This window comes from Hirsutella rhossiliensis, assembly GCF_020360975.1.
Source record: "Hirsutella rhossiliensis strain HR02 chromosome Unknown scaffold00022, whole genome shotgun sequence".
Classification (NCBI taxonomy): Eukaryota; Fungi; Ascomycota; class Sordariomycetes; order Hypocreales; family Ophiocordycipitaceae; genus Hirsutella; species Hirsutella rhossiliensis.
Genome location: NW_025408688.1, coordinates 250228 through 270327, shown reverse-complemented (window position 1 = coordinate 270327; position 20100 = coordinate 250228). Strand labels below are relative to the sequence as shown.

The 20100-nt window shown below is 53.9% G+C and overlaps 5 protein-coding genes across 5 annotated transcripts; 3 read left to right on the top strand and 2 right to left on the bottom strand.

Moving 5' to 3' along the window:
• Nucleotides 1-83: 83 nt before the first annotated feature.
• HRG_11698 (uncharacterized protein) lies at nt 84-1639 on the top strand (the record flags this gene model as incomplete). The annotated part of the gene is made up of 5 exons (XM_044870168.1): nt 84-161; nt 309-527; nt 587-649; nt 703-1072; nt 1308-1639. The coding sequence occupies 5 exons, from the start codon at nt 84-86 to the stop codon at nt 1637-1639; spliced, it is 1062 nt and encodes a 353-aa protein (XP_044714663.1).
• A 3292-nt stretch (nt 1640-4931) lies between these two features.
• HRG_11697 (ATP dependent DNA ligase domain-containing protein) lies at nt 4932-5577 on the top strand (the record flags this gene model as incomplete). Its single annotated transcript, XM_044870167.1, has 2 exons — nt 4932-5372; nt 5443-5577. 2 exons carry the CDS (start codon nt 4932-4934, stop codon nt 5575-5577), a joined length of 576 nt encoding a protein of 191 aa, XP_044714662.1.
• Nucleotides 5578-9324: 3747 nt separating this feature from the next.
• HRG_11696 (uncharacterized protein) lies at nt 9325-10769 on the bottom strand (the record flags this gene model as incomplete). Its single annotated transcript, XM_044870166.1, has 5 exons — nt 9325-9366; nt 9757-9900; nt 9946-9987; nt 10053-10130; nt 10200-10769. 5 exons carry the CDS (start codon nt 10767-10769, stop codon nt 9325-9327), a joined length of 876 nt encoding a protein of 291 aa, XP_044714661.1.
• Nucleotides 10770-13916: 3147 nt separating this feature from the next.
• On the top strand, nt 13917-14493 carry HRG_11695 (uncharacterized protein; the record flags this gene model as incomplete). Its single annotated transcript, XM_044870165.1, has 2 exons — nt 13917-14069; nt 14107-14493. The coding sequence occupies 2 exons, from the start codon at nt 13917-13919 to the stop codon at nt 14491-14493; spliced, it is 540 nt and encodes a 179-aa protein (XP_044714660.1).
• A 633-nt stretch (nt 14494-15126) lies between these two features.
• HRG_11694 (PIF1-like helicase domain-containing protein) lies at nt 15127-18498 on the bottom strand (the record flags this gene model as incomplete). The annotated part of the gene is made up of 7 exons (XM_044870164.1): nt 15127-15135; nt 15206-16458; nt 16531-16964; nt 17016-17086; nt 17252-17471; nt 17539-17860; nt 17946-18498. 7 exons carry the CDS (start codon nt 18496-18498, stop codon nt 15127-15129), a joined length of 2862 nt encoding a protein of 953 aa, XP_044714659.1.
• Nucleotides 18499-20100: the final 1602 nt, after the last annotated feature.

Here is a 20100-nt window from a genome sequence, read left to right as displayed (position 1 = left end):
ACTACCTCGCAGTGCTTGGGGTAGTAGCACACTTCATAGACAAATCTGGGTTGCGTCGAACTGCTGTCTTAGCGCTGCGCGAAATGGAAGGGGAACACTCGGGAGAGAACATGGCCGATGTCCTGCTACAGGTCATCAAAGATTATAAGATTACGGACCGGGTCGGCTATTTCATGGCCGATAACGCGACGGCCAACGATGTGTGCGTTGACTCGGTGCTGCGCGCCGTTTACCCCAGTATGTCGGACAAGCAGCGAAGACGCAGGCGCCTCCGCTGCTTTGGGCATATTGTGAATCTCTGCGCGCAGGCTTTCCTGATCGGAAAGGACGCCAAAAAGATCTGCAAAGATCTAGACGCTGCATACAAAGAAGGCGACATGACGCGAATCCGGGAGCTCTGGCGGAAGCGCGGCGCCATCGGCAGGCTTCATAATATCATCAGATATATTCGAGCCAGTCCTCAGCGCCGTCAGTTTTTCAGATCAATTGCCTGTGGGGGAGCACTGTCGGAGTTCGATGGCTTAGAGGTGAGTTGCCTTTGTACCCTCTGGGAACCAGCAGATCGATCAGGACTAATTTAGCCCAGCTTATCCAGAGCCAGCAAACGCGCTGGAACTCATACTTCATGTCAATCGGCAGAGCTCTCAATGTCAGGAGAGAATTCAGATATTCTGTGACCAGTATGAGGCTGGCCAGAGCCAGAAAAGTCTCGCTGAAGACCGCCTGTCTGAGCAGCAGTGGAACGAGCTTGCACACCTTCATGATCAGCTGGAGACGTTCTACGACGGAACCCTGTCGACGGAAGGCAGGCATTCAACGCTAGCAGATCACTTTCAGACGCTCGACTGGTTGCTAAATGAGATCCAGCAGGCCAAGATTAAATTCGAGGAACTTCACAGGGCGGCTGTTCGAAGGAAGACCAGTCGTGGAGCTGCCGCTGCTGAAGCCGACAACTTTGCGTTTCTTGCCGCTTCGGCAGAAGCTTCCTGGCGTAAGGCCGAGCAGTATTTCAATAAAGTGGACGAGACACCGGCATATTATACCGCCATTTCGCTGAATCCGACTCTCAAAAGTCAGTGGTACGTCGAGGCTTGGACAGACGAAGAAAACGGTTATGGATCCCGGGCGTTACGAGGCTTGTTAGAGAACTCTGGCTAGAGGAGTATCGGGGCAGGCATTCCACAAAGCAGGCTTCGGTCTCCGCTTCGCCCGGTCCAACGTCGTCTGTTTCAGTTAGGAAGGAGAAGCCTTTTGCGGCTGTTAAGAGCCATAAAGACTGAAGCTTCGTCACGAGGTCGGATCAACAGACCTGCCCGCCATCGACCTTCTCGATCAGTTCCTGGAGACAGATGTTATCCGGCTTGGTGAGGAGGAAAGCTTTGACGTTATCAAGTATTGGAACGATCGCTATCATACACAACCTGATCTAGCACGCATGGCACTAGATGTTCTATCTGTTCCACCAATGTCGGATGAATGCGAGCGGTTATTCAGCAGCGCTAAGATCCTGCTTTCTGACCGGAGGTCGAGGCTTAAGATCGACATCATTGAAGCTAGCGAGTGCCTCCGGTCCTGGTACGGCCCACCTGCACGAAATACTTTTGAGGATATCAACATCGGGAGACTAGAAGGAGTCTGATCTGCAGGAGGCTTACAAAGCTGGGGATGGATCTGAAGCTAAAATGGACGACGAGGACCTTCGGATCGTGGATCAAGATGATTACCTCCATGATAATACTCCTCAGCCCCAGGAGGGCTTGCGGTAGTTAACCAGCGTTATTGATGTCAATCACACACCGCACAGCATTGAACAAGGATCGACTCCGTGGTAATCTCGCGATGACTATAAAATACGGAATATCGACTACCTTGAGCTAATCCATTTAAGGATTGGATTTGCATTGGCGGTTCTGGAGTCCTCAGCGCTGTGCATTGGACTGGACTGGATCCGACCTCGAAATCCAGTCCAGTCCAGTCCAACAAGATCACTGCCCGCAGGAGAACGAAAATAGGCGGAGGTGCCCCCTAACCACATACATGGCGAAGTTCCATTGCGCCGACATCACAGGAACGACATCCGTGTAGGAGAAGATAACGAGATGTCCTTAGGCGAGGGTTTGCCTATAAAGACCATACATTCCGACTCCATGTGTCTTCGTCTCCTCATCCTACCTCTACACTATCCTTGTCACGTATTTCCATCCTTCTCCACTCTCTCCCCGTCCACAGCGCCATGGCAAGTAAAGAAGCAAATAGCGACAAACTCACCGGCTGGTCAGCCTGGGGCGGAGAGGGTCAATCCGGGCCGAAATATATTCGCGAATACAATGTCGACGACTCCAGTTGTGGTCCCGTTTTCGAAGGTCACATCGAATTGGAAGAACTTACCTATGTGAATGAGGCACTTAAATCCTGCCACATGCCAGCAGACAGTGGAATCGATCATGTCGGCTGTAATGAAACTGCCGCTGCGAGCACTACTTGTACATGTGGCAGCCTCTTTGCTGTGACGGACCGCAAGATCAGAGACCTTTGCTACAACGAGCACTGCGAAATTCGAAATCAGCTGGCCGACATCAGCTCTCGTCTCGGCGCCTTAGAAGCTCAACTTGCCAATACCAAACCCGTCTGTCAGGAGTGCCACAGCACCAAGGATCGCAAACGGCATGCCAAACAGGACCCGCAGCAGCAGCGAGACCAGCCACCTCATGGGCCCGCAGAGCAGGCGCTGGATGACGAACCACGCGCGCGTCGCCGAAGCGGTGGAAGGCATCGGAAGACTTGCCCAGAGGGGGCGAGCGGAGCCGCGAAAACAGTGAACAAAGTCAAGCTCTCACGGGTCTGGCTCGGAAATAACCAAGGGAGTGCCCGCCATGAGTATACGTTGAAAGGCCCAAGAGAGCATGGTGTAGGGGCCGGAGGGCTCTGGAGGTCTGAAACAATCGGGGCCGATACCACGCTGGAAGGAGTACATTTTGCGCTGATGACGGACGTTCTTTTTCTTGAAGTCGAGATTAACGGCGGCAGCCACTTTCCCATAACGCTGCAATGGAATGACGAGACCGAAGCCTTCGAGGGGCAGGATATGCTGAGGGAAATGAATCTCCTCATCGGTTACGACGAGATGTTTGAGATGCTCTGCAACCCCTATCAGGCGTGTAGGGATTGGCGGGTTTGTCAAGTATGAGTACAACGGATCACAATAGTCTGCTAGAGCCTAGTCGTACTGTACGGTTTGCAACGAGACGCAGCATTTGTTGCAGATACGAGTGGGATACTACTTTCTGGAAATAGCGCTGGGGCAGAGATCAAGTGACAATATACATGCGCCGGTTGCCGTGAAGCCGTTTTGGGTTGGCACAGGATGCCAAGGAGGTCGCATTCGAGCGTCCAGCCGTGAACATGTTTTGCCGTTCATGGCTATTGCGTTGCGAGGTCAGTAGTCCCACCCTAACCTTCGAACTAGAGGTGCCGAATCCAGTCACGACAAATAACTTGGCAAGGCAGAATGGGTACTTATGTCGCAAGGGCTGTCAGCCGCAGCGACGAGATTCACACGACGTCGTCATTAGACGGAGCAACCCATCCGCATGCTACAAGTCTGAGTTCGCCTCGAGGGCCATAGATTCAGTGGAAATGGAGCAGGGAGGACATCGTTTATAAGTTGGATTACGACTCCCTCCGCTCATCCCAGAGCTTGTGCTAAGACTCATTCCGTCATACATTCGCCATCCTCTGGTTGAACAGCCCTGGACTACAAATATTCAGCCAATATGCCATTTCCGTTGCATCTCTTATGTGAACTCCTCAGTGAACTCGAAATAAATCACACGAGGTCTTTCAGTATTCAGAAGACCCAGGACTTCGATGTGCGCAGTCTTGTTGGCTGGTTCGACAAACATGATACAGCCATCCCACGTCTAGGGTCAGAAGCCGTGGCATTCTTGTCATGCCTCTTTCCCGAACGCAGGCCGGACCGAGTTTTCGGCTTGTCAAAAATTCAGCTCGAAAGGATTGTCCAACAAGCACAATGTCTTGGATCGTCCCGAATGAAGGAGCTACAGATATGGCAAACCAGGAACGGCCCGGACTTCGCAACTTGTGTTGAGCGCGTTATGGCTATAACGGACTGCGAACCAAGGATGGGTCCGAAAGTGACTCTGCAAGAACTTGACGATGTGCTCGATCGGATTGCAGCCTTCTCACCTTTCTCGTCCCTGATCTGCGAGAAGAAACTGAGCGGAAATACCGTCAACCCTGCAGCAGCTCGGACGATCTGCTCATCAGTTTGTTCCGAAGATTGAACAGCTTTGAGGCCAAATGGCTGGTTCGCATGCTATCCAAAAACTACAATCCGGCCTCTGTCCCAGAAAGACTGGCGATGGGCAGATTTCATCCGTTTTTGTGGAATCTCCTCCGTTTTCAGAATTCAATCCAAGTTGCCGTAAGTATCCTAGGGGGACTTGAGATCCGGAATACACCCCTACAGGCCGTGGTAAATCCCTGGGAAGAGTTGAGGAAAGTCCTACAGCCGCAGGTTGGAGTCATGATTGAACGGCCAGCTTATGCGAAAGCAAGGAGCATCAAGCATTGCTGCCACTTGGCTGGCTCAAGACTAATGAGCGTGGAGCGGAAATACGATGGAGAATACTGTCAACTTCATGTTGACTTAAGCAAACCAGGCCTGCATCAAAATATTCTCCAAGAGTGGGAGGGACTCTACCATCGACCGCATTGGCCTTCATCGCGCGTTACGAGAAAGCCTCGACCTTGGCACGGCAGGCTGCAGGATCAAGAAACAATGCATACTGGAGGGCGAGCTGCTGGTATGGAACGACGACAGTAGGGTAATCGAGCCCTTCCACAAAATTCGTAAACACGTCAGACGATCAGGACGGCTCCTTGGAGCGGCCCAAGACCCCCCATTCAATATGAATGAACATCTCATGATTATGTTCTACGATCTTCTGTTGCTGGACGACACGGTCTGCGCTAGAAAAAGCCATGCTAAGCGGCGACGACTACTTCGGTCTCTGGTTCGCCGGATCCCTGGTCTTGCCGAGGTCGGGTTCCGCGAAGTGGTTGCATTCTCCTCAGCCAATGCTGCTGAGCGGCTCACTGAACTATTCGCACGAGCCATTACACAACGGTGGGAGGGACTGGTGCTGAAAGGTTGCAACGACCCTTACTTCACCTCCGATTGCGACAAGTCATCCATCAAACTCAAGAAAGACTACATTCCAGGCCTCGGTGACTCTGCCGACTTCACTATTGTCGGTGGCAACCATAGCGCGGAGGACGAACAAGAGATTGGAATTGGCAAGCTCTGGTGGACGTCGTTTTTTATCGGATGCATGGAAAATAAAGATGAGGTCTGCCGTTATAATTCTAAGCCAAGACTTCGCATCATCGACATCATCGACAAACATGGCATCCCGAAAGACCATATGCAATATCTCAACCGACATGGATATTTCACACAAATACCCTTCATTGAGTCCACGCCAAATTTTGACGTGGTCTTGGACCCCGACCGTGGACTACGCCCAAAGGCGTTATTTCAGCATCCATTTATAGTAGAACTCGTGGGATCTGGCTTCGACAAGCCCGCAAATGCACGGTACTATACTCTACGGTTTCCACGAGTGTTGAAGATACATGGCGATCGCTCGTTCACTGCTACCACTAGCTTCGACGAACTGCAGGGAATGGCTCAAAAATGCTCAGAGATACCTGACAATTGCGAAGGGGAAGAATCTTGGCTAAGGAGGTTGCGAGGTCACAGGCACTGGCTTGGGTCATCAAGCCTTGGGACATCAAGGCGATCTCCTAGCGTCGATTCAGTTTCTTTGGACATTCAAGCCACCAGCCCAGATCAGAGGCAACAGGAAAACGGGGAAGCGGTTGAGCTCCGAGCCCTGATAATATTTCCGTCGATTCATCGAAGAGAAGGGTGGATTCGGACAGTGCATGGCATAGTACAGTCAAACGCGTAAAACAGGACTAGAAAATATGTGTATGCATATTGAAGACTTACGCAATGGGTGGGTAATTATCAAGATTCGGCGTTTGGCAAGAGAGCAAAAGCACTGTGGCTGCCTTGTCCAACGGCGTTCGAACCCGGTGAGGCGATTGCCTTGCTACTTGTACTGAAGCGCGCCCGCAAAAGACCCCGGCCGATGCGAGAACCCGTTAAGTTACAACAAGACTCTGTCGAGTCTACTCTGCATCACCATAACTCGGTAAGATATCCTCGAAGCATCTTCTCTATGGATGAGGCCATTCGACGGTTGGAGCTCATCTCTGCCAGCAATTGGCTCGCGTGGGCCATTATGGGCACTTTGGCGGCAGTCGGGGAGGGGGACACGTCTTGATAGGTGCTAAACCCGTCCACGCTTGAAACATCCGAGATGGTCGCCAAGGACAACTTTCTTGGTTGGAAAGGTTGCGAGCCAGCCAAGGCCACAGAGTTGCATGTTGACTCAATTGTAAGCCATGCAAGGGCAGAGGCACAAACAAAATAGGGGACGAATGGGGAGACGCGTCTAAGGGTGAAGAGCCTGCTGTAGGACTGCGACAGGGTGAGGATAGAGTCCGCAGCCTGGAGACAGATTTCGCGGGTCGGACGTCGGAATCAGCCAGGACAAGGTTGGCGAGAGGGCGGAACAGGCAGAGTAGGCAGAACTGATAGTACATGCTACATGCGGGCAGTCAGCCGGATGATGCTGTCTCTTCTCCCTCTGTGTCTCTCGGCCCTCCCGAGTCCTGTGAGCCGGGTTCTTGTGTCTGTGTACATACTGGATAAAGAGTACAAAGGGTGTCACTGCCGCCGGTTTTGGGTAGGAGAAGAATCCTTCGTACCAATCGAGACACTCGGTATACACTGCCATGACCTCGGCTGTGTCGAATCGTCCGTTTGGGGTATGGGTTGCTGATGAGAGGAGCTTGTACACCCATTCCGTGAGCTGGAAGACTCTTGCTGGAATGAGCTGTAGATCGCGCAGTTGCGAGCTGCGTGCTTTTAGGGTAGGGTCTGCAGCCGTGTTACGGTGCGACTCCTGATTGGATACAATTCCTGGGTATACCTAACTTGATGCATTCACCTGGTGTAGTTCCGCTGCCGCACTGGCCGCCAAACAGGTACTCGGCACTGCAGGCGGATTGGTCTAGAAATATTGAGTCGTCTTGTAGCTTGCAACTCGTAGACATGGTGAAGACTTGGCCCGTCGTGAGACGAAGTATGCTGTGTGCGGAATCCCATCAGTTTATGCTTCGGAGGAGTCGGGAACAGGGGCTGCAAGCGGTTTACAGACCGAATCAGGGACACGGCGCCGCGGTACGAAGTAGCCCAAACTTTGGCATATTTCTCGGCCTCGGAGCCCATCAGGGGCTCTTGAGGACAAGATTGACTATCCTAGCGGCAAAGGAGTCGGCAAGCGCTTGAGCTTCGGCCTCGCGCCCGCAGGTAATCTGGTAGAGCGAGAGAATCCCGATAGCCTGTATATCTGGGAGGTTGGCCGAGGGCCGGTTCTGCGGATAATGGCCTCGGCCTTGTCGAAAGTGGTTTGCTTCCGCACTTGAAGCCAGGCCCCGGGCTCTCCGCTTCGTCGCTGATCTCGTGGACCACCCGGGTTGCCAGCGCGATGAGCGCGTTTACCAGGGCAGAGGAGCAGTACCGGCTCGAGCCGCTGCAATAGTCTCGGAAGAAGGGGTCCTTGCACATGAGGCAGAAGGAGGTAGTCCCAGGTGAGGAGGGCGTCGAGGATCTGCCGAACCGAAGCCACCGTACACCCGGCGCACGTCCACCTGTCGGTTTGCGCGTGTGATGCATCGTCAAAGGGCAATGACGGGGAAACAGGAGCCGCCAGGGCCGGTGTCGAAGTCGCCTTGGGAGCCTCGGTCAGTGTGCTGAGGTCGCTCGAGCCCGAGGCAGAACGGTGCATGGTGGGCGACGGCAGTCGGCTCAGGCAGTGCGGGCAGACGGCTTCGTCGAGAATGGAGCTGGAAGAGCCCGCCGATAATTCCTGTTCACCTCCATCTGACGAGCCACGCCCGTTTTCACCGTTCAGGTGCGCCAGCTCCTGCAGAATGGCTTGGTGAGACTTGGTCCCCTCGACCAAGTCTTGTATAAAGGCATTGCTGACTTCGACGTCGTTGATTGAACATATTGCGCGGAGTAGTCGGTCATGCTCCTCGTTGTACCGCCGTAGACTATCGATCTCGGCCCGTATATCGTCTTTGGACTTGCGTCGCGGGTGGTCGTATACGCGTCCTTCTCCGGCCTCGTCGCATCTTTTGCACGGTGCCTGGCCATCATCACACTAGAGAGCGAGAAACCAATCAGTGAAAGTATCCAGCTAGGCAGGATATGGGATGAGACAGACGACTGGGGGCTCTTTGGGCTTTGGCTTCGGGTGGGCTATCGACTGACCTTTGCTCGTTTCTTGCGGCACCTCTGACAAGCCATTCGTATCAGCATTCGACGGGGCATTGTCTTTGCTGCCAAGTGCAGTAGTGGCCCGTGGAAAGGAACCGCCTCCTTATGTAAGGTACGCCTATCGTGCCCGGGGCCAGTCGAGGTCAGACCCGAGGTATCAAGACAACATGGCTTAGGCGTCACGGCGAGATGGTGGTCAGGGCCGCGATCGCCACGTGCTGTCCATGGCAAGGTTTAACGTGCCGGCCCCGAGGCATGTTTGTGCATACGTACATGCATATATATCTTGTATTTATGTATGTATATATGTATGTACATATGGTTGCCCTGGTCTGCATGAGCTCAGGTAGAGGAACAAGGTTTGGTGTTTGGGTCACTACAGCACCGACGTGCTGCAACACAACATCGCAGACGTCATGCCGACCTCGATGGCGCGCAGGTGGGTCGCTTTCTGTCACGTCGCGCCACATTTTGTCTTGCCTTGTCTCGTCTTTGTCCCCCCGCCATGTCGTGGCGGCCCAAACTAATTGGCAGGGGTAGTTCGAGCACGATCTCACTGCAGCCGATCATTAGCCCAAGGGCGGGGTCTTTAGACCCCACTTGTAAGCTTACCCCTGACTCGTATTGTGTGTGACACACCGCCACTAGCTCGAGGCAACCCCAGGTACGGATACTCAGGATACTTTATGCATCTAGTATGTATGTGTATTTCACCCGGAGGATTTCTCCTATAGGGCCTAGACGTAAAAGCTACTGACATTTCAATACATTAATGCGTAACACCTTAAGCCCCACGGGTCAGCATACGCTACACCAACCTCGCCGCTACTCGCTCCGTGACAGGCCTGCTTGAAGGCCAATTTCTCCAAGTGTTCAGCGTCCTACCTTCAGCAGCTGAAGCGCGGTCTGTCGAAATCGAAGTCGAATACCTGTGTGTTAGTATTGTTGAAGGTTAGTGCCATAATCGATCCTAAGTGGATTCTCACTTCCGCTGCTTAGCCCGAAGGGCCAGACGCTGCCTGCGTCTCATCCCCAGGGTTCCGCGCCCGACAGTTCCGGCTGTACGATTCGTGTGGTCCACCGCAGGGCACGCACTTTGGCACTGTCTCCTTGCATTCTCTGTGGTGATGTTCTGCTTTCGCGCATCTGCCACATCTTTGCGGCTTCTTGCATGAAAACGCCTTGTGTCCCATCTCTTGACAGTTGAAGCACTGAATCGGTCCTACGCGGCGTTCAAAAACATTGGTGCAGGCGGACTCTCCCGCAACATCGAACCACACGCCGTCCAGAAGTCTTTGCGCGTCACTCTCTTTAGTGACATAGATCACCATTGACCCGTACGCTTTGGCTTTCTCTCTGTTGCTAAGCCAGGTGATCTTGGCAATCGTGACGTAATTCTCGGCTCCGAGCGCCTCAGCTGCGCCCGGCAGAACGTTGCCTTCGGCGTCCAGCACTGCGGTACGCTTGGTGTTGTCGACTTTGACAGGGTAAAGCTGATCTCTCAGTACCCTGGCTCCCGAAGTTACCGTCTTCTGTGCTGCTTCCTTGACCTGCTTCAACTCGGTTTGGTCTCTGCATAAAATTTGATCCGGTCGGGGTTTCGAGCGTCTGTCACGACCGCTGCGCATTTCCAAGTCTCCTGCCTCTGACTCTTTCTCATGTCGCTCTCTATGGCTTTTCGGATGTTGCCGATCTGCGTCTGGCACCTGTTCGCTTCTTCGACTCGTGATGTGTCCACCGTACAGTAGAGACTATCGCTGACGGCTGTTCGTGCCGATTTAGCTGCTGGTACGGTGCCCCGGTTCATTGTCTGGATCGTCGGCGATGGCCCTGCAGCGCTCGCATACGACATCTGCGGACTGCTCTGCAGAGAAGATGCGGGCGTAGCCAGGGTCTCTAACTGCGCTCGGATGTGACGAAGCTCATCTCTCATCTCTTTCCCTTGTTGATCCATTTCCTGGATCATCTGCTGTTGCTTGGATATGATCTCGTTTTGCGCATCTATCGCCCGGCTGAGCTTTTGCGTTTCTTGACGTGACTCGCTCAAGAGTTCGAGAACTTTCTGGAGCATGGCTCGGCCTTCTTTCGCGCCACTGCTGCTGCTGGCAACTTTGCGCCGCTCAGTCGCGTCACTGATGGCGACATCATCCGAGGCAATGCGCGTTGCAAGCCTAGTTGCGCGTGTTGTCTTCTCCGCCAGATCGTCGGGCTGTCGCGCGGCTTCTCGAATTTTGGTGCTTGGCCTCACGACGCGTGTCGATCTTTTCGCGGGTGTCGACGCAGGCGACGCGCTTCGCCCCACCATGATCACGGCCTCAGCCGGCGTCTCCATGATGAGGCCCCTCAATGCCTAGCTGGCGTTCGCTTCACGGACCGAGTATTATTATTATTATTATTTTGTATCTTGTACCGTCATAGAGATCTACTTCTCTAGCCTAGCACGTCTTTTTGCTTTTTTGGAGATGTCCCAAACGGTAATCAATACTACTCAGTTACTAGTTTATTGTAATTAAATCTCGCGATAACCTCACTTTCTGGATGCCAATTGCGTTTGCCTTATGTTACGAAAAGTTGGAGCTACTGTCTAATGATTCAGATGACACTAAGTATCTGGCTTCGCGACACCTCTATGTTATGTCAGACATGTTTGTCGATAGTGTAAGTGCGCCTCACCAATCGTGACTTACGACAGCGCCATTTCCAGAGGAAACGCGCATAGCTAAGTTACCGCTAGGTGTGAGGCGCCCTTGCCTAATACGGCTAGACACATGGAAGATAAATATCGCGCATAGAACGATTAAGGGGTCCTGGTTTAGGGCCATGCATAGGTGATGATTCGTTCAAGAAGGTGCCCTGCACATGGAGATCGTTGGTCAGCAGCGTCCTGCATCTTTTGCTGCAGGTCATCAATCCTACCACCTGTTCTCGGATGGCTGCCGCCACAGCCCAGAAAGGATTAGTTAACCATGAAATTGCACTGCCGGCCGAATCGCGCTTCTGCTTCACCCGACATTCTCGAGATGGTTGCAATATGTACACAGCAATGACCTGACGTCTTCGTTCTACGAGCTGCTATGCCGCAGCCACAGTGTGCTTCCACCTCTCTTAGCACTTTTTCTGTCAGATTTTGCGTTGTACCAGGCACTACGCCCTCTTCTTGAGATGGCTGCGTTTAGAGGCATATGGAGGCGAAGGTGGGCGTAGTGGAGGGTCTCGTGGCAGCAGCTCGGTTGGAGCGCGATGAAGCGGGATAGTGCAGAAGTACTTTAAAGTAGAGCTAGAGAGAGGAGTGAAGGCGAGGTGGGAGATGTGGGGTCTCGGAGACGTATGCGAGAGAATGGTCAGGGGCCACAACTTGCGTCACCAAACCGCGTCCTTTTTGGGCGCATTTCAGCGACACTACTTCCAGGTACATGGGCACAAACCGCGATGATGACGTTCGAGGTGCGGCAGGGGCTATTACCTACCCCAACCTCCAGAATTGCCGCTTTTGGCGGCTCCAACACTGTCTGTTGATCTGAAACGTGCTTGTGAACGCCCAGAAGAAGGTTAAGACATTTTTCGATTCTTCTGCGACATAGGCTTTTCCGGCTCTCCGCCCGCCGAGCCAAGAATATAGCGTCTAGATTGGGCAAAAGCAGGCTCAGGTAAGTCTGGTGGGCAACGGTCGTGGACATGCGCGAGTAGTTCATACTCCTGTGGAGCTAATGAGCGCCGAAGTGCACCTTTATTGTCCTGACTGGCTTACTATGTAACATAGTGTACACTACAGTATTATTTCCGTTTGAGCTGGTCTTTTACCAGGACCTGGAGGCAGAATTCAGCCGGGCAGGGAGGGGCTTTTGCACAAACTTCATGCATGTTTCGAGAGACGGCGCACGTCTGGATGGCGTGGCGTCATCTTGTCCTCTTAGTAGAAGCGATTTTGACCAATGAGAACTGGAGCTTAGAACATCAATAACTCTGGGCTGCGCGTATGATTGGTCAAGTGACGCCAAGCTGCATCAGAGGCTGTGCACCTGATGGCCGTTAGGACCTGCGGGACGGAACACAGTGAGTCAGTCAGTCACAGATCGTAAGAGACAGGGGTCACACAACAAGGGGCACGGTTGGTGTGGATGACTGAACAACGATCGGGAAGAAGATCCCTGTGTATCGGGCAACGAAAGACTCTTGATTCTCTATCTAAGTGATGGTGAAAAGTTGGCTTCTTATACTTGGAATTTTGGGCTGAGTGGCGATGTCGCCACCTAGGCAGCATGTAACGGGCTAGGCCCTGCTGGACAAGGCAGTGCCTTGTCGGTCTAAGCACTGTTGCTCCAGTAACGGCTTAGTCTATTTTGTTGGAGGATTTCTGTCCTTCTATTTTCCTTTCCTTCTTCTTTCCTCAGCTCAATGTAAAACGCACGAGGACTACATAGCTGTAATTTACACTATTAGAACCCATCACACAGCATAGATGACGATGTCACCTAGAAGGTTCGAATCCATCACTAATATGGCATTACGAACTGCTTGCTGCCTTTAGGCAGCACCGTGAATGATCGTCTTGATCTTGACAGGGCGGTAGAAACCTTTCGCCAGAACGCAAGTACGGTACGGTCAAAGCCTTGAGATGTACCTACGGCAAGCAACTGCCAACTGGTAAGTCAATTTTCTCCTCGATGCGTGATACTGTAATTTCGCATCTCGAATTTTTGTTATTTGAAGAGTTCAAAGAGCATGAGAGGGGAGTATCTGCAGATTATGGAAGGGCCGGAAAAAATTACACGATATGTATTTCGCGCAGCATCGAAGACTGTGAAGCGTAGACTGGTACACCAGATTCCTAAATACGCTACAACTTGGCGACGCGTGTAAGCCAGGATATCACAAGTATTGCGGCAGCGAAAAAATGCAGCGGCTGTACAATGTTCGTTCAACCGCTTGGCAGTGGCTTATTCGATGCTCCACACGCCGGAGCGGGCAACCCAGGGCAGCTCGGGGCAGCTCGGGGCAGCTCAGGACAGGCTCCTAGAGGAGGCGCTAGAGGCAGCGCTAGAGAAGCCATAGCCATAGCTTCAGTTGTTGCATTGACGGTCGTCAAAAGGTTGAGGACAATTTTTGCGAGCTAAATCAACACGTAGGCGACATCGGGGACGCTGTGGCTGGTACGTGGCTGAATGTGGGGGGGTGCGTGCGAATTGAGAGTTGGGTGCGTGCGGACTGGAGAGCGGCCCCTTGCAGGGTCCGCCAATGCCTTGAGGAACGGGACTGAATTTGGTTCCACACTGGCAGGTCTGCTGAGACGATGAGGCTTGCCCCCGGTGGTGTGGCTGCTTGGCCGCCTTTTTCCCCCGCCACAACAAGGTGGGTTGAGGGCGGGCGGGGTAAGAACGCGGAGGTAACTTGTAAGGGGCCATCATCTCGAAGGGCAAAGGAGTCTGAACTGTTCGCGAATCATGCAGTAAAGTGTAACAGTTTGTTAAGAATCGACTCAATGCCTCCGATTGATTACTCAAAGTGGGACAACATCGACACCGATTCGGAGCCAGAGGCATCGCCCCAGCAAGCGCCAGCAGCAAACCCACCCGCCGCCCACGCATGCCTCCCCGCCGATGGGTACATCAGGTTTGAGGGAAACGCACAGCAAGTCGGGGCATGTCGAAGCTGTCATTGTCCGATGTGAGGCCGAGAAACGCAAGTTTCCCCTTTGGTCTGCCACTACAATCCCTGCGAATCATGTCGTGTTTTCGCAGTCAGTGCCGTCCGTCCCAGGGCTCATCGAGGTCCCGCTGGTCCTGGATCGGACGGGGACTCAGTCCGTCAACGAGGCAGACCTCGACAACCAGATTGCTACGTACCTCAATATTGATGCCAACTCCGGGTTTGCACCTCCAGACTGGCAGTCACAAGTTGGCACCGTCGTGGTCGCGCGCAAGGACAGGAAGCCATTTTATCCGCAGCATCTCGAAGGAGTGTGGATGTTCTGCGACCATATCCTGGACCTGTTCGGGAAGGAGACGGGCCGCCGAGGTGGCTTTACAGCCGCCAGGCGTTCGACGAATGGTGGGTAAATTATTGTGAGGAGCAAAGCGCTTACGTCCTGGGAAGGGAGGGCGAGATCCGGACGACTGGCGTGCGGTCCGGTCACCTTATGAAGTGTAGGACGTCTACGTGCCGCGTTACGACGGGCGAAAGGTCAAACTATAAGGATGGTTAGTATACTAGCACTACTTTTCGAAACCTTGGTCCTTGTATAACCGTCTTGTTTCCGCGGCCAAGTTCTTGAGTCTCTGCATTCCATCAAGAATGGCCTGATCGAGCCCATTGCCAATGAAGTCATGGTGTCTCACGGGATTAGAAGCTTGATGCCCCGAAGCGAGGTGCACCTGGATAGTTGCACATAGAGGCTCGTAAAATCGCACTTGGAGGGTTCACCATTGGTCACACGATTTCCACGCAGCTCCAACAGTACTTCGACGAATGTTTTACCCTGGGCTTTGTAATCAGTGAGAACGAACGCTGGTACAGCGGGCAGTCCACGTCGCGTGCATCTTGCGGATAAGAACTTGAAGTGAGAGTTAGTCGAATCAAGTGTATGCGACATGGGCCGGATAAGTACTGTCCCCACCGGGAGGACGGTATCGCCAAGGTCTTCGTCTCCTCGGACTGCAGAAGAATGCCGAGCGGTGGCCCGAAGTGGATGGTCACGTCATCTGCCAAGCAGTATCCCGGGTGATTGGGATCGATTATCACGTCCACGGCAGTAAAGTCAGCCCCATTCACCACCTTCAGGCCAGTGTAGATGTTCTTGTTCACAACCACGGGCATGCCCTGGGCGTAGAAGAAGACGCCGGGGACTTTGCAGGCAGAGTCGTCGCCTTGTCCGATGGTTCGCGCTATGAGGTTTGGAGACAGCGTGCCGTTGCGCCAGGTGTGAGTCGAGACAAAGATACGGATGTGCCGCTTGTTGAAGCGCGCCCAGCCCACAACAGCTTCCATGTTGAGGGCCCACCGGGTGCGGTTCAGCGGCGTTATAGCGCGCAAACCATCGTGGAAGGTGATTTGCGAGCGTCCTACAATGTTGGCATTGAGCAAGCTCAGATCTTCATGGGTCTGGCGCCCGTTACGAACTCGATCCAGGAGTGCACGGAGCTGGGGATCGTTGCGTGCGCGGACTTGGTCTTCGAGGAGCACCACGGTTTTGAACAGATGCCACAATCTGCAGCCGCTGTGGTGAGATATGGTCGCTTGTCGCAAGGGGGTCTCTGTTCGGTCCGGCGGTCTGATGATCAGTAGGCTTGTCTCCCGCACGGGGGCGAACTGGTAGAAGTCTCCCATCAGTAGAACGACGGGCATGCCGCCAAACGGTTCGTCCGGACAGTCACGGAGTGCCTGCAGGTAATGACTGACGTTGTGCAGAGTGGCTCCTCCCAGCATACTGACCTCGTCAATCACGAGTACCAGCTTCTGTTTCCAGATCCACTTCTTCGCCTCCGAGAAGGGGGGAGGCGGTTTGTTTGGATCGCGATGGGAATCTAACCCACAGGCCGAGTGGATCGTCGTGCCGCCAATCTGGGCCGCCGAACTGCCCGACGTGCCGGTTATCTGCAGAAGATGCGGCTGGTTCCTCGCCGCGAACACGTCCTTCAGGGCATCGATAATCCTCGACTTTCCCGTGCCACCCGGCCCGCCGGTGTATTGAAGATGCTGACCCGCTGAGTCCGGATTAGCAGTATACTTGTCCAGAAACAGGCAAACGAGTTGAAGGGCCATGGTCTGTAGATAGTTCAGTGTAAAGCTGGCCGCGGCGGTGTGTCCCATCTCCGCGAAGCTAGTTGCCGGACTGACGTCGACAAGCATCCGAGGGCCTCGTTCATTGAGGTCGCTGCCCGGGAGCGCAGCAGGGGACTCCGTATCGCCGTAGCGAGCTAGCGTATCGTCGATGTCGGCGCCATCCGCGGAAAGCATGGTCCCCTGGGAACCACCCTCAATGTCGTCTAGCATCCGAAGATGCAATAGTTGTTGGGCCTTGGCCGCTGCCTGGACATCGTCTCGAGATATGGGAGTTGACACAAGGCGTCACCTTGATCATGGGGCATATTCGGTACAGATCCTCTTGACGTTGGACAAAGGTTGCTCTTCTCCAGCCGGGTTCTCTTCGCACAGATCGTGTATTAAACCTCCAAGGACGGGGGAGTCTTTTGTGGCGTCCGTGTCCTGCACGGCATTTCGCAAAATCTGGAGTAGAGCTCTGTAGGCCTGACGATGAGCCATCGCTGGAGGCTCTTCTTCGTATCGGCCATCGTCAAGCGGGTACTCAACGTCAATTGTGTCGTCGCCCTCCGACCGACTGGCCCAGAGCTTCGCGTCCTTACGCGCGTCTTCGGCAGACTTTCTCAAAAGACAAATGTTAGAGACGTAGAAACGGAGGCGGGGACAAAGGCCCGCTCGATGCGTCGTCCATATGTCGGTTATATCACCTAGGCTCTCAGAAGTGAAGTTTTCCCAAGGGACGAATAACGCCAAATGTAGGACAGAGTTTCTACACAGAGTGTCAGACGGAGCCAAAACGGTGCCGGGGGTTAGAGCGTACCGCTTAATATAGACTGGGTGATCGTCCTCGTGGTCGTCGCTGATGTATCCTTGGAAGATCGGGACGGCGTACTGGTCGGGCCGTCGAAGCTTTGCATCCAGCCTTCACAGTCTGAATCCTGGCCATCGAGAAAATGTGAGTCATCTTCACTCCGACCATTTCGACGCACCAAGTGAATCATTGACATGTAGTCATACAGGCATAAGTCTTGTAGAACATGACCGCGGTAGGCGTACGCCTCCAGGCATAATAGGGTTCGCCCTCCTTGCCTCAGAGGATTGTCTCTGGGGCTGTTCGGCGTCCGTGAGCTCGCCGGCCTGATGGCGGAGATGCGCCCATAGCCGAAAGATTGTCCAGTATAGGGCCGTCAAGTTCAAGAAGGACCAATGCGGCACGTTGGTAAAGTCGGTGTCATATCCAAGGAGGTGGTAACAAACCTCGACAGCCGAGTTGTCGCTCGGAGAAGATGCGATTTGCCGTTCTCATCAGGAATTGACGGCTTTCGTTCAATACCGCCTGGTGCCTCTCGTCGGGCAGGGCGGGACCTGGCGCGCGAGACGTCGGACGACCGGCCTCGCGAAGTTGGCGGGCAACCTCGGTGGCGAGAGCAATGCGCTTCCACATCGGCGTATCCAGCTTGGTGGCGTAGTTCGTGATGTAGTACACCATGGCCAGGCCCTTGGTCTTGGTCAAGATCATCGAGACGTCGTGGTTGTGGCGAAGGCCGACCGCCAACGACTTGTTATACCGGTTGACGAGTGGATGGTTGCGCCGAATCTGAAGCAAGCCATCCTCTGTGAATCCTGTCTGCTCGACGATCTTCCACGGTGCCTTGAAGCGGCAGGCTGTCCGTCTCTGTTGATCTGCCCCGGTCGATGACCCCTTCAAAGAATACTTAAGGCAGGTGTATGTGGGAGTGCACCTGGCAACAGTATGCGATAAAATTGGATTCGTCTTCAAAAGCCGCAGTGAGAGCCGAGGTGCTGGTCATGACCTCCTCCACGGGATCGATGGGCTTCCTCTCCTGTCGCACGGCTTTTCCGGCATCTTCATCTAGACACTCATGAAAGACGGAGTCTATATATCGAATCACCTGGGCGCGATATGCTTCTTCCGCGGGATTGGCCATGTCGTCTATCAAGTTCGGTAAGCGCATGTTGCCGTCCAGCCAGAGGAGTCCATGCAAGTGGAGGCTGCCTCGCTCATTCGTTTCCACCGTCGCGTAGTAGTGGCTGATCTTCCCGAAGATCGATTCCCGGCCTGTATTCACATACTTTTCAAAGAATAGGGATATTTCTCGGTGGAAGAAGATGGCCGAGCTGACCGGATCCATGGTGCTCAGGGCGATCCTGTCGTACTTTTCACGGAGATCGGCCAAAAGCTCCTTCGCAGACTCGTAATCGTGGAGCCTATGAATGGCAAGCTTCATCTTTACCGGGTTATTAATGTCGTTGGGACTGATGGTAATCCAGATTGCAGGCATACCGGCGCGGATGTCTAGAGCTTGTATCTTCCTCCGCATAAGTAAACGGGATTCGTTCGAGAGCGGCTGTGCATGGCCAAAGATCGACAGCTCGCGAAGCAAGAGCGATATGTCGGGGTCCGACGTAGTCCTCGTCTCCGCATCTCCACTTCGGCCCTCTTCAGTCGGTCCTCGGTCAAGTTTGCATAGGCCTGCTCAAGTCTGTGGAAGGAATCTTTAGCGACACGGACCATGCTGATGCGGCGGTTGGTGGAGCGAAGGAGGGTGTTGAATACTAAGAAACAAAACACAGGATGGGTGGCGAATCGGCCTCCATGCCGTTGCAATACGTATCTGGTCAGTATTGAAGAGAGTGATTCGGACGACGGTCGGCAGCGTCGCTTTGTCGGCTACGACTCGAGTCGCCCTTCGATTTCGGGCCGCCCCTTCCCCACGGAAAAAGCTTGGGAAATGTTCGAGGGAAGAAATCTTCGTGCAGGTTGTCTGCAAAGTCCGCACCACGTTCTACTCGGACAAACGGCTGATCTCCGTAGTTTGGACCTGCATAACGCATGGTATAGAGCGGCCACGTGGATCCGGATTGGCGTTGGCCATGCCCGCCACAAACGACAGCTTATCGGTATCCGCAAAGGCAGCCGGTCTATCGAGAGGAACATGGCGGATGCAGACGTCTCACATATGGTTTCAACTTCCTGGCCGATGGCAGCCGAGTCGGGGACAAGAGTCGCCAGCTCACCAGGAGAGGTCGAGTCTGCTCAGTCGATAGAGTACAGTCCAAGTCGCGAGACTCGTCGACGAAGGTGCCATCGATCGAGCTCACAAGTTCATCGATGCTTCTGAAACTGTTTTCCTCCAAGCCTCGATCAGTGTCCGGGACTATGTGGTCAGTTTGAGTCCTCTCAACGGTCGACGGTTCCTCTCTCTGCATGCGGTCCATGATGACGGTCGGAACAGTGGAGCCGTCGGCATACCGCCAGCCATCCATCTCTGCCTGGTCGATTGCGATATTCTCGTAAAGTGGGTTGTTCCTTTGCAGCCATGCCAGGGCGGCCGCCACTCGAGATTTGCGCACCTGAAGCAGGTGTCTGACGTCTGCGGAGCCAGGCTTAGCCGAACCGCTCCAAGAGACGTGGATATTCTCAATGGTCTGCAGCAAGGGATGGGGAAGAACGGTGGTAACAAGATCGTCCACCTTGTTCGGAAAGACGACGATATGTCCTTTCACGTGCTTGCGGTAGCTGATTCCGGAACGGGTCTTGTTGTCGACCGTGAACTTGGTGATATAGCCAAAGGGCGCATGCAGGGCAATGAGTCTCTCCTCAACGGGAGAGAGGTCATCAAGCTCGCCAGGGTACCGATGTTCGCAACCGATGGCCATATTGTTGACCGAGCAGGCTTTGGGCAGCCGTCCACCGTCGAAGCTGGCGCGACACTCGCGGCATACGTCAACTCCCGCGCGCTCGTGCGGCGGAAGGCAAGCGCCACACTTCTGGATGGTCCTGGTCGCCTGCAGCAGGAGGGCGACAATCGACCCTCCACTGCATGGTTGAGAGCTCGCAAGGTGGGGTCTTTCTATAGCAGAAGACGCAGTGAGAAATGGGC